Source organism: Ipomoea triloba, chromosome 2, assembly GCF_003576645.1.
Source record: "Ipomoea triloba cultivar NCNSP0323 chromosome 2, ASM357664v1".
NCBI classification, from domain to species: Eukaryota; Viridiplantae; Streptophyta; class Magnoliopsida; order Solanales; family Convolvulaceae; genus Ipomoea; species Ipomoea triloba.
The window spans coordinates 3,777,435-3,795,023 of NC_044917.1; the positions used below are offsets into that span (position 1 = coordinate 3,777,435).

General features: G+C 36.1%; 3 protein-coding genes, 1 long non-coding RNA gene and 5 other non-coding genes across 13 annotated transcripts; 3 read left to right on the forward strand and 6 right to left on the reverse strand.

Annotated features, from left to right (window-relative positions):
- Positions 1–545: 545 nt before the first annotated feature.
- LOC116007830 lies at positions 546–1,788 on the reverse strand. Of its 2 annotated transcripts, none has more exons than XR_004095363.1 (2): positions 1,651–1,788; positions 546–1,318 (listed from the first exon to the last, which is right to left on the reverse strand). It is a non-coding gene; the product is annotated as an uncharacterized LOC116007830 (long non-coding RNA). The 2 variants fall into 2 exon arrangements; XR_004095364.1 differs by having other exon boundaries at positions 1,664–1,781.
- Positions 830–2,225, forward strand: LOC116007819 (probable serine/threonine-protein kinase WNK11). Its single transcript, XM_031248482.1, has 2 exons — positions 830–1,355; positions 1,671–2,225. The coding sequence occupies exons 1-2, from the start codon at positions 861–863 to the stop codon at positions 2,040–2,042; spliced, it is 867 nt and encodes a 288-aa protein (XP_031104342.1). The 5' UTR covers positions 830–860; the 3' UTR covers positions 2,043–2,225.
- Positions 2,226–3,804: 1,579 nt separating this feature from the next.
- LOC116011491 lies at positions 3,805–3,886 on the reverse strand. The gene has a single exon (XR_004097042.1). It is a non-coding gene; the product is annotated as a small nucleolar RNA SNORD24 (small nucleolar RNA).
- Positions 3,887–4,654: 768 nt separating this feature from the next.
- LOC116011490 lies at positions 4,655–4,736 on the reverse strand. The gene has a single exon (XR_004097041.1). It is a non-coding gene; the product is annotated as a small nucleolar RNA SNORD24 (small nucleolar RNA).
- Positions 4,737–4,848: 112 nt separating this feature from the next.
- On the reverse strand, positions 4,849–4,925 carry LOC116011500. Its single transcript, XR_004097051.1, has one exon. It is a non-coding gene; the product is annotated as a small nucleolar RNA R12 (small nucleolar RNA).
- A 683-nt stretch (positions 4,926–5,608) lies between these two features.
- LOC116011501 lies at positions 5,609–5,685 on the reverse strand. The gene has a single exon (XR_004097052.1). It is a non-coding gene; the product is annotated as a small nucleolar RNA R12 (small nucleolar RNA).
- A 3,252-nt stretch (positions 5,686–8,937) lies between these two features.
- Positions 8,938–13,677, forward strand: LOC116009934 (heterogeneous nuclear ribonucleoprotein 1-like). 4 transcript variants are annotated; one of them, XM_031249141.1, is made up of 5 exons: positions 8,938–9,076; positions 9,377–9,511; positions 9,683–9,908; positions 10,080–11,274; positions 12,991–13,677. In XM_031249141.1, the coding sequence occupies exons 3-5, from the start codon at positions 9,687–9,689 to the stop codon at positions 13,002–13,004; spliced, it is 1,431 nt and encodes a 476-aa protein (XP_031105001.1). In that variant the 5' UTR covers positions 8,938–9,076; positions 9,377–9,511; positions 9,683–9,686; the 3' UTR covers positions 13,005–13,677. The 4 variants fall into 4 exon arrangements, with proteins under 4 accessions (XP_031105001.1, XP_031105003.1, XP_031105000.1 ...); XM_031249143.1 differs by having other exon boundaries at positions 8,939–9,267; positions 10,080–11,300; XM_031249140.1 differs by having other exon boundaries at positions 8,939–9,267.
- A 291-nt stretch (positions 13,678–13,968) lies between these two features.
- Positions 13,969–14,049, forward strand: TRNAL-CAG. The gene has a single exon. It is a non-coding gene; the product is annotated as a tRNA-Leu (tRNA).
- Positions 14,050–15,439: 1,390 nt separating this feature from the next.
- LOC116009726 (cytochrome b561 and DOMON domain-containing protein At2g04850-like) lies at positions 15,440–17,100 on the reverse strand. The gene is made up of 2 exons (XM_031248848.1): positions 16,266–17,100; positions 15,440–16,115 (listed from the first exon to the last, which is right to left on the reverse strand). Exons 1-2 carry the CDS (start codon positions 17,029–17,031, stop codon positions 15,661–15,663), a joined length of 1,221 nt encoding a protein of 406 aa, XP_031104708.1. The 5' UTR covers positions 17,032–17,100; the 3' UTR covers positions 15,440–15,660.
- Between the last annotated feature and the right edge of the window lie 489 nt (positions 17,101–17,589).

The following is a 17,589-nucleotide window of genomic DNA, read 5'->3' on the forward strand; positions in this document are numbered from 1 at the left end:
ACCCAAGTCCAAATGTCTCTATCATCAATATCAACATTATAATAAAATGATTTGGGAAATTAAATTGAAATATGAAAAGGACTGGTTTTTGTGTAGCGTTGAGATTCTGCACATGCACGAAACTAACAGATCTTTGGACACGGATGTTCCATGAAACTCCATCAAGAAACGCCGCTACCTTTCGCCTGCATGCATGCGGTTCGGATCGGTCAGCTCATGAATGTCACGTTATAGTTGATTGCCTCAACATGCAATCTCTTATGTTTAATTCTTGAAAACCTAGGCTTATTGGGAACCTTCAATTCAATTTTCATATATAGATTTGACCCATGCATATATAGTTATGCATGTCTTCAATTTCTTAGTTATGGTCATGAAATAAATAAATGTCATGCACAATAACTTAAGGAATGGGTTAACACTAGAAATATGTTATTTTTCGCAAATATATATATACACTGGTATTTATTGTTCCATGGGAGTGTCACATGGCTTAAAGTGCTGGAACTAGCTGTCTCCCTGCAAATTGCATCAACCACTCCCTCTTTATCTCAACGTCGGTTCACTATTTTAATTAAAAATCTGGGTTTCTTTTGCTTTCACCCATGGAAAAGTAGTGATCAGGTTTGAAGTTTGAACACTATAAATATGCTCCAATACACCCCAAAATTCACACTACATCTCCATACTGAGTAATACTGTTAGGATCAGACGCTTTAGGATAGGGTGTTAAAATTCACCGGTCTGATCTCCGCCCAACAGTTTTCCTAACATCTGTCAGCTAACACCTAACACGTACAACTTTATTTTCTTATATTTGACCCTCTGCCAGACAGGTAGAGTGTTAATATAATATAATAATGCCATTTTCCAGTCCTGAGGAAGATGGCGAGGCGTTTGCGGAGGTTGACCCGTCGGGGCGGTTTGGGCGGTACGACGAGCTCCTGGGGCACGGGTCGGTGAAGAAGGTGCACAGAGCGTTCGATTTGGAGGAAGGGCGAGACGTGGCGTGGAACCAGATTAAGCTGAGCAAGTTCATGGACAATCCGTGTATCATTAGCAAGATCCACTCGGAGATTGAGCTGCTAGAGAGGTTGAAGAACGAGAACATCATCGTCATGTATCATTTCTGGAAGGACGAGGAGCACAACATCCTGAATTTCATAACGGAGGCCTGCGCCTCCGGGAACCTGAGGGATTACCGGAAGAAGCACCGGCATGTCTCCGTCAAGGCGATGAAGAAGTGGTCCAGACAGATACTTCAAGGCTTGGATTATCTCCACACCCATGATCCCTGCGTCATCCACAGAGACCTCAACTGCAGCAACATTTTCATCAATGGCAACATTGGAAAGGTAAAATTGTCTACTGACAAGTTGGTCTGATTGTTGACTTAGTAAGCACAACAATTTCCATTTGTTTGTTAGTCCGTCTTTTCAGTTTGATCCAATCAACTATGGACAACTTAAGTGGTTTACTTTTTTATTATCCTTTACAGACTAGGTTTATAAGTTCAACTCTCAATGAGAGCGGTGAGTTTGGAGTCACAAGATAGAATTTACCTAATGCTCACCCTCAAATAATAACTGCTAGTTTTTCATGTTATTCAAAATTGCGAAATATTGAGCAGGTAATTTTAAGAAAGCTTACATGATATACATACATTTCAGGTGAAGATTGGGGATTTAGGCATGGCAGCCATTGTTGCAAAGAACCACGCGGCGCATACACTACTAGGGACTCCGGAGTACATGGCACCAGAGCTTTATGAAGAGAACTATACAGAGCTGGTGGATATTTACTCATTTGGGATGTGTTTGCTGGAAATGGCAACCTTGGAGATACCCTATAGTGAGTGTGACAGTATAGCCAAAATATACAAGAAGGTCACTGCCGGCGTCAAGCCTCGAGCCCTGAACAAGGTGAAGGATCCAGAATTGAAAGATTTCATTGAGAAGTGCATTGGCCAACCAAGAGTCAGGCCATCTGCATCAGACTTGCTCAACGACCCCTTCTTTCAAGATATTGTCATGTGTGATTGATACGATACTTTCTAAGAAACTGTCAAGTGTTACTTAAAATAAAATGATTTTCTCACTTATTTGATTGATTGTTTGGAAAAAAAAAATCATTTTTTAAGTTTGTTTGATTACCTGTAAGTAATCTTATATATATAGTTGTATATTTGATAGCCCTTATCTAATGGAAGATATCCTTTCAAACTAGCTAGTAATTCTCGCATGGCATGAATAAAAGATGCTAATGGAAAATGTTAAGATATAGCATTGTCAAGGACTATTCCACTACATATACTTGCGTATTATATTTTGAACAAAAAAAAAATCATGAAATTATAAATAACAAAGAAAAATCTTCCCAACAAGATGGGTGATGATATAGATTTCACCTTAGTGAATCACATTTTGAAGCAGGAAGAATTGGGCATGATTTCATAATCTAAAAAGAGAAATACTACATAATACTTGCGTATTATATTCTAATTCATCTATAAAGATTGATAAGCCACAGTTTTTATTATAGTATTTTATTTCTTTCTATATATCAAATCATGACACATCGAAAGATTTACATCATGAGAATGCACGTATCATTTTCCATCTAAAACTGACCCAACGGATTCCAAAGTATATGGTTCATCATTCATGAATGAGAAGGGCTTGCAAGTCTGCATTTTGGAGAGAAAACGTTTTTTGTCATCCGGTTTTTGAATGTGGAGGGAACTCTATATATCTATCTATCCGGACCTTCGAAGAGGCCCACTGACCCACTAAAGGCAAATTATATCGCAAACTAAGATCCATTATGTCAATCATTATTTTATAGACCATAGTCCATATATTTGTGTGAATCTTAAATAACAAATACATTTTTATGTATTAAAAGTACATTATTTGTAATTTGTATACATAAAATGTAAATAAATTTTTACATAAAAAGATTTTTATATATTATTATCAAATAATATACTTTTAGAATATTAAAAATATAGAAAAAATATATATATTACATTCATGGCCCACACATATATGTGGACCATGGTCCACACAATAATTTGCCCCATCTTGTACTCTATTTTACAATAATTTTATTTTGTTGGAAATGAGTATTACTTTGTTTTTTCCTTACTCTATTTTACAATAATTTTATTTTGTTGGAAATGAGTATTACTTTGTTTTTTCCTTCAATTTGATCACGACTCACATTTGCAGTGGTACATAATTAATCAACTGCAGATACATCAATTTAACTATATAAGTAGATAATATATATTAATTATAAACACATCAAATCAAGTGATTTTAACCATATTTAAACTTCATAATAAGTTAATTGTAAGTAAATAAACTTAAATTTCATAAATTGAGTATGTTAATGCATCATAAAGTTTTTTTTTTGAGTTTGGTATCGCCCAAGGATAGATCGCTTGATCCATCGCATCAAATTTGGATTCCGATCAAGGAATTGCAATGTTAGGCTCTTCTAACTTCAGATCAAACACAAACACATATTGAGAAAAATGCAAATTAATATAGGGTTCTAAGATTTTAGCCCGTAAACAGCAATTTTATAAATGAACTTTAAATGAATTGTCTGCAGCTCCTTGTTTGAAATAATTCGAAATACTAACTAAAAACACTGACAAACAAAATAGACCTTATATTTAGTGTCTATAATATTTAAAACAAGATTCTATGTAAAATGTTAAGGAGCTAATGAAAAACCTAAAACACATCAAACAAAAGATATTACAAAAACAAAATTTTAAAACAACAAATGAGGGAAGGCCTCAGAGATCTTGGTGGAAATGTATCATCGGATGGATTTTCCCATCAAGAGTAGCAAATATTTGATAACAACACCGGCCAAATTTCATTTTATTTTCAAATCACCTACTGCACATAAGAACAACCCTAAAAAATAAAATAATTAAAAAATATAACGAAACAAATTTCAAAAAACTGTATGAACTGTAAGGAGAAGTCAGAAGTAGCTGATTGTTGATCTCACGATTAAAATCAATGGAAATGTTTCCTCCATCATACTCCCCGCAACGCAATTCAAATTTTCAACAAATTATAAATCAAATAAAATACAAAAAAAAACAAAAAAAAACAAAAAACAAAAAAAAGATGCAGAAATGAATCGGTGTATCTACCTTGTCACCGAAAAACCCTAGTGAAAGAGAGGGAAGATTCGGAGCTAAAGGTAGACACATATATACAGGAATCAATATATATGTTTTGAGTTTGGTATCGCCTAAGGATAGATCCCTTGATCCATCACATCAGATTTGGATTCCGATCAAGGAATTGCAATGTTAGGATTTTCTAACTTCAGATCAAACGCAAACAAATACTGAGAAAAACACAAATTAATATAGGGCTCTAAGGTTATAGCCCATAAACACCAGTTTTATTAATGAATTTTAAATGAATTGTAGGTAGCTCCTTGTTTGAAATAATTCGAAATACTAACAAAAAAGACTGAACTGACAAACAAAACAGACCTTATATTTGGTGTCTAAAATATTTAAAACAAGATTCTATGTAAAATGCTAAGGAGCTAGTGAAAACCCTAAAACACATCAAACAAAAGATATTACAAAAACAAAATTTTAAAACAAATGAGGGAAGGCCTCAGAGATCTTGGTGGAAATGTATCATCAGATGGTTATTGCCATCAAGAGTAGCAAATATTAGATAACATCACCGGCCAAATTTCATTTTATTTTCAAATCACCTACTGCAAATAAGAACAACACTAAAAAATAAAATAATTAAAAAAATATAACGAAACAAATTTCAAAAAACTGTATGAACTGTAAGGAGGAGTCAGAAGTAGCTGGTTGTTGATCTCACGATTAAAATCAATGGGAATCCGTCTGTTTCTTACATCATACTCCCCGCAACACAATCCAAATTTTCAACAAATTATAAACCAAATAAAATCCAAAAACCAAAGAGATGCAGAAACGAATCGGTGTATCTACCTTGTCACCGAAAAACCCTAGTGAAAGAGAGGGAAGATTCGGAGCTAAAGGTAGACACATATATACAGGAATGAATATATATATGTTTTGAGTTTGGTATCGCCTAAGGATAGATCCCTTGATCCATCGCATCAGATTTGGATTCCGATCAAGGAATTGCAATGTTAGGCTTTTCTAACTTCAGATCAAACACAAACACATACTAAGAAAAACGCACATTAATATAGGGTTCTAAGGTTTTAGCCCGTAAACACCAATTTTATTACTGAATTTTAAATGAATTGTCGTTAGCTCCTTGTTTGAAATAATTCAAAATGCAAACAAAACAGACCTTATATTTGGTGTCTATAATATTTAAAATAAGATTCTATGTAAAATTTTAAGGAGCTAATGCAAAAACCTAAAACACATCAAACAAAAGATATTGCAAAAACAAAACATCATACTCCATCAAGAGTAGCAAATATTTGATAACATCACCGGCCAAATTTCATTTTATTTTCAAATCACCTACTGCAAATAAGAACAACACTAAAAAATAAAATAATTAAAAAAATATAACCAAACAAATTTCAAAATACTGTATGAACTGTAAGGAGGAGTCAGAAGTAGCTGGTTGTTGATCTCACGATTAAAATCAATGGGAATCCGTCTGTTTCTTACATCATACTCCCCACAACACATTTCAAATTTTCCACAAATAAACCAAATAAAATCCAAAAAAAAAACAAAGATTATGTTGACCAATGTGTACTTAAAAAAAAAGAAGATATAACAGATAAAATTGGACAGATGGTTATCTACACTAATGTGTACTTAATAAACTGAATAAACTAAAAACTTAATAAACTAACAGTGAATAAACTAACATTGCCAATGATACAAACATGGGGTAGTATAATTTTATTTGCATCTATGCAACAGAAATGCAAAGGCTGACAGAATGACAAATCCAACTACCCAGGTAAACAAGGTTAAAATCAATGAAACAATGCATGCCAACAACATCAGATTCATGATTGATGTTAAGCAAAATAACTAACAATAATCTTATTAAGCAATGTTACTACACTCTAATGAACCAATCATATAAACACAACTTATAGGAAGTCAAATTAAAAATCTACACAAAAACAGCCTTGTTAGTAGGCCTCCCTAAAATCCAAATCGAAAACAATCCTCATTGATACCAGGAAAGTAGGCAACAAAATTAATATTCAAATGCAACCTTAATATTATTATATATCGCTCCATTAATGAAAAACTCCAAAAGCAAAAGGCAAAGGAAGTTTACCCCAGCGATCTCTTGAGTGCCGAATGGACAAGATCACGGTCCGTTTCAGTGATCCAAAGCTTAGTAGTGATGAAGAGTTGGTCGCGGCCGGAAACAAGGCTGCGTTGGATTGCAGCGGCCACCGCACATCGAACGCCGGCAGGGAGGAGCTACCGGCTTCGTCAATCCAGATCTACGCTTCTGATGCCGAGGGCATGACGCGGTGAGCACCTGCGACCCGCGAAGAGCTTCATCGTCAGCTTCGTCAATCAAATGCCGTCCGGCGACGGGGTTGAAGGAGGGGCGATGGAGGAGAGTGGTGGTGCAGTCGGCCGACGTCTCTTGCTTTCCATCCGATAGCTTCTGTTTCTCTCTCTCCCTTCTGGCTGTGGGTGAATGGAGAAGAAGCAGCCAGGTTATGGCTGGGTTTACAGTTTACACTTTATAGAGATGAAGAACATAATGATGGTTCATGGGTTTGGGCCGGGTCTGGCTTATTCAGCCAGACCTGGGCTCACTTTTAAAAACCAAATTAAATTGGTCCTCTTTGTTGATTGTTGATACTCACTTCAAATGCTTTTGCAGATTTTGAAGGTGACACAACCAATGAAAAATGAAATTTGCTTAAGCTTGGATAATTCTGTCTCTTAAAATCTATTTATTTTGAACTTTAGCTATAATTGTCAAATATTTATGATATTTTGGCACTTTTAACGATATCAAATGTTGTGTCCTTTAATATGATGCTTTGTAATTCTGGTTCAAAGTTCTCTCACCCCACCCAACCTATTGTCATCTCTAAGTAAAGTATAATATACTTATATAAGGAACTCGACCTTTCTCATAAATAATAATCCATGAGACGGTCTTATAAGTGATTTTATCATAGAAAATGCTATTTTATAAGTTTAACTAAACACTGTAAAATGAATATTTTTTTAAAAATAAATTATTCTCTATAAATCATTTTCTAAATATGTTTTCAAATGGACGTTAAAAGAAAAGCGAAACAATGCTAAATTATCATTTCACTCTCCAGCCAAAGATCTTTTGGTCAAGCGGCATCCGGTGTACACTCCCATGTAGAAGGGAGTGGGTTCGAGCCTCAGCGAGGCATCTGTTGACTCATTGTGCTTCAGTATGTTGAGAAAGTAGCTAACAGATATTACATTGTAACCGAGTCAGTAGAACTCAAAAATCATTTCACTCTCCATATTGTTTTATGTTAGCGACGCGACATCTATATTTAGACAGCAGATACAATCATTCTAATGGAACTCTTTGCGACGCATTATTTAAGTCTAAAGCTATGAAGACATGTACATATATTCCATTGCCTAGCTAGTACATTAAACCCATATAACCCACTCTTAATCGATAAGTTCTTTTTTTTCTTTTTTTTTTTGTTTGTTTTTTTGGGTAGTCTAGCAAATATGTAGCCAATAAAATTTTCAACAATAATAAGCTTATTTGCAATAAGTAGTTAAACGAGTTGATATTGAGCAATACTCAAGTGTGTGTGGATGAGGTCTTGATTAAAAGGTATATGTACAAAAAGCTTACACGAAATATGATTTTTTTCAAAATTTTCAAAAAGATTAGATGATTAATTTTATACTAAATTAATAAATTAAATTACAATTTTACGGCGTTATAAGATGGCTTAATGATTGATTAAAGAACGACTCACATGATCTTCTTAACTGTATTCAGGATCCTAACTTGGTTGAAGCCATGACATGTAAGGAGCCCTCTATCTTGAGTACAAGGTCATGATATTGGCCACGTTATTCTTATCACGCCCCAAATATTTTCAACTTTGCAATAATTATAAAATAAACTATACTCTTACAAATTTTAAATAATTATAAAATTAACCCCACTTTTTTTTTGTTTAACTAAAACTCTCAACCATTAATGATCTTTGATGGACGTATGAGATCAATCCTTACTTTTTACCGAAAAACCATGTTCGCATTTAATTTTATAATACACACAAATAAATAATCATTTTAGTATATTGAATGTTGATTTTTATTGCAAACTTTCATTACATTAATAATGAATATTCAAACAAATAATTTTGTAGTATACTAAAAATGAATCTTCACTATATTAAAAAATAAAAATAAAAACTTTATGTTTTGAGTACTACTAACCGGATGCCACGATTGATATACTAAAAGTTACGATTTTTTTTTTTTTGAATATCTCTATTATTCATACAATGAGGCTCGAACCCACTCCCATCATCCATGTGAAAGTGTTAATCGGGACACTGAGTGCCACTTGCCTATAGAATTTACTTGAGCTCTTTTTAGGTTGTCCACTAAGCCTTGATTAGAGTCAAATTGTGGGACTAGACCATAAGGTAATTGACTTGTTGTCGTCATTTAATTTATCATACGTAGTAATTTCTCCATTTTTGCTAAAAAAAAAAAAATTATATTCGGAGTAACTTTTAATTCCTTCAGTTTAATCCAAAATTTAAAGCTATAATATGAAAAGAAAAAATAATCTCTTAAAAGTTTTTCTTTTTAAAAAATTGAATAAACAAAATTAACATTCAAATTGGAAAATAATAATTAAAAATAATAACAAAGTATATAAGGCTATGGAGGAGAAGCAATGCTTCCAAGTTGTCATCACAGAATACTACAGCCCATTTTCTTTATTTTCCATTAGTCTTACCACATATTCTCCTTCTTCTCCTTCTTACCAAAAAATGAAGTAAAATTCAAACTCCTAAAAAAGAAAAAAAAAAAAGGAGAAAAAGGAAAAGAAATTCAAACGTAAGAATCCAATCCTCTTCCACTGAACATGTTATTGTTTCTAAGATTTATATAAAACTTTGTTTTAAGTTTGGTAAGAATCGGAAAAGGAGGAAGAAGCAAGAAAACGCCTCGGTTGTAGTACTACTAGCACTACTGCCTCCTCTCTAGATCTTACTGATTCTTGTCCAATCGGCGACCTCTTGATTTGGGTATTCAATATTAGATGATTGTGTTTAGCTTCTTTTTTTCCCTCACTGTCTGTATTGATGTCTTTGCTGAATGTTAGATGAGCCCATTTCGTTGTTTTTTTCTTTTCAGGCGTGTACTTGTCGATTATAATTCCACTGATCCTACCAGGATCCGATGTTTCTGGATTGAATCACTTAAGTCATCAATTATTGGTATCCCAATTGTAGTGTATCTTCCAGGTTTTCTTTGTTCTTCATAGCAAAGGTTCGATTTTTATTGATTGATGCTCTTGTTTTGTGTCTGCATTTTGTGGTGGAGTGGAGTGAACTTTGGTAGTGTTCTTCTGTTGTTGAAGTGGTGTGAAGGGGGATGGTATAATCTGGGCTGACCTCTATTTTTTGAGTTGCTGAGTTATGAGATTTATTGATTTGGCAGAAAAATGCAATCTTATCTTGGCAAGTTATTCATTGGTGGAATTTCTTGGGATACCACTGAAGAGAATCTAAAGGAGTATTTTAGCACTTATGGGGAGGTTTTGGAGGCTGTAATTATGAGGGATAGGTCGACTGGGCGTGCCCGTGGTTTTGGTTTCATAGTGTTTGCAGATCCTGCTGTTGCTGATAGAGTGATTACGGAGAAACACAACATTGATGGCAGGATGGTAAGCTGTGTTCACTTGTCAATGTTCATTCTGTGATTGATTTGTTTTGGAAAGGAATTGTATTGATTATGAGATTTCCCTGTAAAGTTTTATTCTTTATGCTTTTGGTTAAATTTGATTCCATAATCACTTCATAAGCTTAGCATTCATTGCCGAGTTCTTGTTGTACAGGTTGAGGCAAAGAAAGCTGTTCCCAGGGATGACCAAAGCACAATGGACAGAAACAGTAATAGCCTTCAGGGGTCTCCTGGTCCAGGGCGCACAAGGAAAATTTTTGTTGGAGGCCTAGCATCCACAGTGACCGAGGGTGACTTTAAAAAGTACTTTGAGCAATTTGGAATAATCACAGATGCTGTGGTAATGTATGATCACAATACTCAGAGGCCAAGGGGCTTTGGATTTATAACATATGATTCCGAGGATGCTGTGGATAAAGTCTTGCTTAAGACTTTTCATCAGCTGAATGGTAAGATGGTTGAGGTGAAGCGTGCAGTCCCAAAGGAGTTAACGCCAAGTCCTATCCGAAGTCCACTGGGTGGATACAACTACGGGTTAAGTAGGATTAATAACTTCCTTAATGGTCATGCACAAGGATACTCTCCAAATACAGTTGGAGCATATGGAGTCAGCATGGACGGGAGGTTCAGCCCCATGACTGGAGGTAGGAGTGGGTTTGCTCCATTTGGTTCTGGTTATGACATAGGCCTCAATTTTGAGCCTGGGTTGAGCCCAGGATATGGGGGCAGTGCAAATTTAAATAGAACTCTGAGCTATGGACGGGGTTCCAATCCTTATTATGTTTCTAACTCAAGTAGGTTCAATGGTCCTGTTGGGTTTGATGGAGGGAATGGAGGAAATTCTTCATTTTTTAGTTCAGCTACTCCAAATTTGTGGGGTACTGGTGGATTAAACTATGGAACGAATTCCATAACATCCAACAATCTTGGGGGATCCGGTAATGAGAACATTGGGGAGGGAGCTCTTAACAACAGTAGAGTTTGGGGTTCTTCTACAATTTCTTCACAGGGTGGAGGAAATATTTCCGGCCAAAGTGGAAATCTCGGTTATGGAGGTGCTGGTAATTCTTTTGGTTTCACTGGAGGAGCTTATGGAAGAAATGTTGCAATGAGTAATGCACCTACATCATCGTATGCTTCATCAAATGGTGGCTATGATCCATCTTTTGCAGACTTTTACAGCACTGGTTTGAAGTACCCAGATCCCACATGGCGTCCTGCCAATTTAGAGCGAGATGGATCTGGTTCATTTGGTTTTGGTCTAGCAAACTCACCTTCTGATATGCCTTCTCAAAGTTCTGCACATTATGCTGATAGTTATGGTGTTACAAAGAGACAGACCTCCCAAGGTTAGCTTCTTGGTAACCCTTTAAAGGTAGTCTTTCTTGACTTCTTTCCAGACATATTCTGCTCAAAATATATAGGTTCCGTCTTATTTAGTTAGGTTTAAGTATTTTCATTAACTTGTGTCCACATAATATTGATTAGTACTAGTATGCTGAGATGGATTTTCTCCCTTTCATTTATTTGTGGTTCTTTAGTTGTTAGGGGTATGAGCAACTTCTTTTACCGCAATGAGGACTGTAGGAAACCTAGTAAGGTGGTGATTAAGCAAGAAATGATAACAGGATCCATCGTTCTTTGGAGTAGGTATCCTGATGGTTACATTGTTTTAAGGATTTGTGGAAAATGGTAGATGTGGAAACCAGGAAAATGTTCTTTTAGTAATGGCATTTGCAGCATTTGCTTTTTTTTTTTTTTTTTTCTTCCTTGCTAAATAGGGAGAGATAAAACCAATGCACATTCTCGTTAGTTAGCAATAACTTGCTGAAGCAACTCTTTAACCTGAAGCTCTTTCAGTAAAGGATTTTTATTTTTTATATTTGATGTGCTTGGCAATTTTTTTGATACATTTGAGGAAATAAGGTTTGAACTTTGGACCTCTTATCTAGCGTCATCAACTTATGTTGCCAGACTAGCTTATGTCTCACTTCCAAAACCTAAAGGCTTGGTTTTTTTCCTTTTTATTTTCTGTAAGCTAGCTCCGGCTTAAAGAGAATATTTTTATATTTTCTAGGGACTACTTTTATGTGTACTGCTTAACATTGAAGCACTGATTTATCTTTGTGTTTCTACATGCTATTAAGTGTAAGCATAAACAATTTGAATTTGCTATTACCAGTCGATGTTTGGTTTTCCCATGAAAATATAGAGCCAAAGCTGTTAATGCTATTGGCAATTGCTTTTCGGGACATAAACATGTCCAAGCACATATAACATTGGTTCTAATATCTTGACTTAGTGTTTGGCTGGCTAATATGTAGTAGTGAAAAGCTTTTACTTCTGTCAATATGTGGGGGGCCAATGTTTCTTGAAATTTTCCTTGAGTATCTGTGTACACAAACGGAACTTTTTAGTCAATTCTTGCAATTTGTTTTGGCAATTTCTTTACTTAATGCGACTTACAGAGTACTTGCTGTTTATAGAAAATGAAACAATATTAATCATGTGGTTTTGTCTAACACTCTTTTACAAACAAACTCAATGATCCATTCCGATGATGGAAGGAACACAGTAAAAAGAGACCGACACTTTAAATCACTTCCACACACACACACACACACACCTATCTTAACTATGGAAATGGAAATGCTTATAAGTTTGCTTTTAAATATTTAGCTATATAATCCAATTATCATACTCTTATAAAACACTTGATGTTGTGGTGAAGTGTTTATATATTGATCCTTTATGTCGAGGATATAAAGCCATAGATGTAAGATTTGTTACATCAACCTACATGAAGTGGGAGTCTTGCACATTCGAATCGAGTATTGTACAATGAATAAAAGGAAAATTTTGAACCAAAAGAAAGCGTCCTATTCCACTCGGGTGTTCCTTAAAAGCCTATTCAAACATGTTGGTATTTGCATTCCCCATTCTACAATTTGTTTTCATATGCATGTTAACCTATCGAACCATGAGCGTTGTCATTACTCTTCTGTCAATATATATAATGTCAGGTTTGTGCTATTCTTAACATGGTTGCGTTTATTTTGATCCAGGACTCAGTGGCTAGACAAAAAACTTCAAATCAGGATGTTATACACGTTGAAGTTTGGTGTAACAAGTGAAGCTTATATTTTTGTGTAACTTCCATAGTATATATATATATATAAGATGAGAAGCTAATGTGTTGGGAGAATCCTTTGCAACTTGCAAGAGCTGACCAGCGTGGCTGTTTTGAAGTACTAGAGATAGTAAGCTTACGGGGGTGGGGTGGGGGGAAATTGTGTTAGGGGTTCGAGTTTTGTTTAGCAGTTCGATTTTTGTTTTTTCTTTGTCACAGTGAGGTGTAAAATCAGATTGCGGGATATAGTGAGAAATGTATCATACATCTCCGGTGGGATTGCGACACGCAAGAAACAATAGGTTTTAAGATCTCCATTGTTGCATAAAATTGTGGGATTTCTCAGTGAAATGACTGACTCTAAGCCAAGAGAGGCAAGATTTGTTGTCCTTATGATTTGGTTTTTGTGGTTCCCCTTGGCCTTGGGGGGGTTTTTGTTTCTGAAATGGATGTATTGGTGGTTATTGAACTGGTGTGATGATGATAGATACATTTTAGGGATAACCCACCTAGGGTTCCCATCAATAATTCACAATGTTTCTTCATACTTTTGTACTGTGAATACCTAAATTGAAGGTAGCTTGTGTCTTTTGGAATCTTTTTGAACAATCAATTACTTGCTTTATGGTTTTTGGCTTTTTGCTCAGAGTAATACTACACATATTCTCACATTTTACTCTATTTTCTACTTGTGCTTACATGTAACCCTTTGATTCATTCAAAAAAATGTGGGTCAGAATTTTTATTACTTTCATTTTGTTTTCTTCTAATAAAATCAAGACATGTGGTGGGTGTTTTACTCTTGGAAGTGCATGTATCATTTTCATTTTGGTAATAAGATTTTCAATGTTTACAAGTACACATTATTGTTCATTAAAGGTCTATATAATGAGAAGTACTTTGGGAAACAAGAGTCAAGATGGCCGAGTTGGTCTAAGGCGCCAGTTTCAGGTACTGGTCCGAAAGGGCATGGGTTCGAATCCCATTCTTGACACTACATTTTTTTGCAAGCGCAGCCCTCGATTTACTCCTCATCTTAAACACCCCTGAATTTAATGCTAACTGTCAATTAGGCTCATTAATTGTTGATCAATTTTGTAATCGGAAAACCATATTTTGCATTTCAACCCCCCAGTTACTCCACATCTTAAAACAACCCTTAATTTTAATATAAACTGTCAATTAGGTCCATTAATTGTTGACCAATTTTTTAATTGGATTAACCATATATTTTTGGCATTATAGCCCCCAATTACTCGTCATCATAAAACATCTATTAGCTTTAATACAAATTATTAATTTGGTCCATTAATTGTTGATCCTTAATTTTAATACACATTTTCAATTGGAGGAACCCAATTTGCAATTTAAACAAAAATCTTTATTCATTTAGAAGATGTTTGGTAATTGGAAAAAATTTAAACGCGACTTTAAAAGGTATAGAAAAATTAATCCCACGCTTGGTATAATTTTTTATTAAAAAAAATCAAGTCAATTAGAAATCAAATTTTACGATATCAAAAAAAGAATTTAATCTAAGGAAGGTGAACTTTTTTTTTTCTCTAAGTGACTGATAATCTACACAATTTATTCAATTACGTATTTAACATTTTGACACCAAGTTAAAAGTGTCTCTGTTAAAAAGGACAATGTCATTGTATATTGAAAGAATTTGCATCCAAGTATATACAATAACACTACATTTTGTGGTTGTTCTTCTATCTCGGATGTTTATCTCAATTGTTACGTTACTCCGGTAACACGAAACATATTAATTAATTTTTCATGCAAATTATTCAATCAAATACATCCTGATGGATTATATTGACACGGAGTCTAAATCAATTAACCCAATTAAATTATGGATATGACAAGTATAGGATTAAGACAAAGATGAACAATGTAATAAAAGGACGAAAATTGTAAGTTACAAATACTAAGTTGTGTTAATAGTGTGTAAAGCTATTACAAGGAATAATTTGTGTAATAACAAGATAATGTATAAGAAGAAGACGCCCCAAATGAGGACAAATGATACTTATTTAAAGTAATAGGCCTAACTAATTTCACGAAAATAGCGTGATCCACGAGAATATGTATTCGTCCTATCGCCCTTAGAGGCCGACTTCGAGGGCCGACCACGGAAGTCGACCTCGAGGGGTGACCATAAAGGCTGACCACATAGACCTTTGAGGTGACCCCAGGTTAACTCTCCTTCCTTCGGGTCGATTTTCTTCGGTCAGGATTCATTTTTATTATATCCATCACATTTATTAGAAAAACTTTCTCATAGATTGAAATGATGGAGAATTACCAAACCACTTTTCCTACTTCATTACTCGATTGTTACATTTTATAATAATAGAATAATACTCCGTAATCGGTAAACCAAATGCGTTATTTTTTCATTAAAATAATATTTTGTGCCTTCAAATTCGGAACACACAAATTGATTTTATAATCCGTACTCATAGTTTACACAAATAAAAAAATAAAAAAAAAAACACAAAAAACAGTGCTTATAGTTGAACACCATTGCTATTTGCTACTTCAATATCTCTCTCTCTCAAACAAAAAAAAAAAAAAAAAAAAAATCATACGACGACTAATGGGTGCTAGAGCCGCCGCTGAACTTATCGGAGACACCCATCAGCCCTTCTCTTCTCAGCTGCTCTTCCTTAGCTTTCCGGCAGAAAATGACCCAAGAGTTCACTTCCAGCGCCACACAAACTCCGGCCAACGTGGACAAGCAGAGGCAGTAGGCCAGCTTGCCGTACGATCGGCCCTCCCCCATGACTTCGAATCCCTGGAACACGTTCACCACTCCCAACACCACGCACGCGTACCCTACGAAATGGTGGTACGATTTCCAGTATCGCCGGAACTTGTTCGTCGTTTTTGGCCGGAATAACAGCGCCATCGTTTGCAGAATCCCCAGGCAGAATGTCGCCAGCCCCAGCTTCCGGTGGAGCCCGTATACCCTCCCCGGAGAGAGCTCCCCTAGCCGGAGTCCGATCCCGAATCCGATGGTTCCTAGTACAATGGTGGAGAGTTGTATCCCTGTTCAAAGGTCAAGCCAAAGAAATGAGTTTAAAGTTCAAATTGTAAACATTTAATATATAAAATTTAGAACATTTAATATATAAAATTTTTTAAATAGTGAACATTCGATTGTATATTTTTGAACCGGATAATAATGTGCCAACTGACCTGCGTGTGCGTAGAACCATGTGGGGCCCAGTGACTGTACGTGTCTGAGGTATCGGGCGGTGACCACACCGACGGGGAGCATGATCCCCCAGGAGATGGCGTTGAGGATACCGTGCACGATTTTCAGCGTGGCAAAATCGCTGCCGTGGAACTCAGCGGAGCTGCCGGAGAGGACGTCGATGGTGGAGACGGAGGCCAGGTCGTTAATGGTAGTAGGGTGGATAGTGGGCGAGTAGCCTTGCACGTACACTCCCCGGTTCCACACGAAGTGTATTTTCGTCTTATTGGGGACCAGCTTCACGGAGGCATAGATTTGGATGGTGGCGCCGTCGTGCACGGTGGCCATACGCCCGCCGTACATGGCGGCGGACGACGACAGAAGGTGCACGTCGAGCGGGCGGGAAAGGAGCGGGTTCCTCTGGAGCTTCACGGTGGGGTCGATGATGTACGGCAGAAGCACGAGCTGGCCGGAGTTCGGGTCCGGGAAGGCAATTAGGGCCCGCGTTCCGGTCATCTCGGCGGAGGTGGGGTTGATTCCCCACCCGACCCAACCGGACGGCGAAATAAAAGACCCAAAGAAAGCAACGTCCAGCGTGGCATTATGGGCGTGAAAGGTCCACGCGATGGACGCGTCTTGAGATGGCAAAGGAGTGCACTTCTCGAACTTCTTGGCGGCCGTGGCGGTGGTGCACTTGGCGGAGAGCACCACCGTCGCAGGCTGAGAAGAGAGGAAAAAGAAAAAGGTGAGAATGGAAGTGATAAGCATGATAATGGATGGATAGAGAGAGTGATGAATACAAAATTTTGATGATTTCTTTGGACATATACTCTCAATTCCCATGCAATGTTATCACCCGCGTGGCCTCCACCCAATTATGCCTTAAACTTTGCTTTGAAGCGTGGCATTAATCAATGGTTGTTCCTTTGTCATATGACTAAATTAACGTTCTTTTTTACTAATCAAAAAAATTCACAATCACTACGTATATATGGGATAAATTATGATATGTATTATAATTTTAGCTGGCAAAAAATTACAGCAAGGAATAAATTAGACTTGTAATTCTATCTGACAAAGAATCACAAAAGATAAGCCAACCTAAATTACCTATAACTGACTGATTTAAATGTTAATAAATCACTCTTATTGAAGGTGGACTTGTAGCTATATGATTATGTTGTTTGAACTACTATACATATAGGTTAAGACTTTTTCCAATTTTAACAAATCAAATTTTACTTCACCCTGAAACAAGTAACTGAAACCTACGTACCGTTTAGGTATCTGTCTTGTGTATCAAACTAATTAAGTAAACGTGTTTTT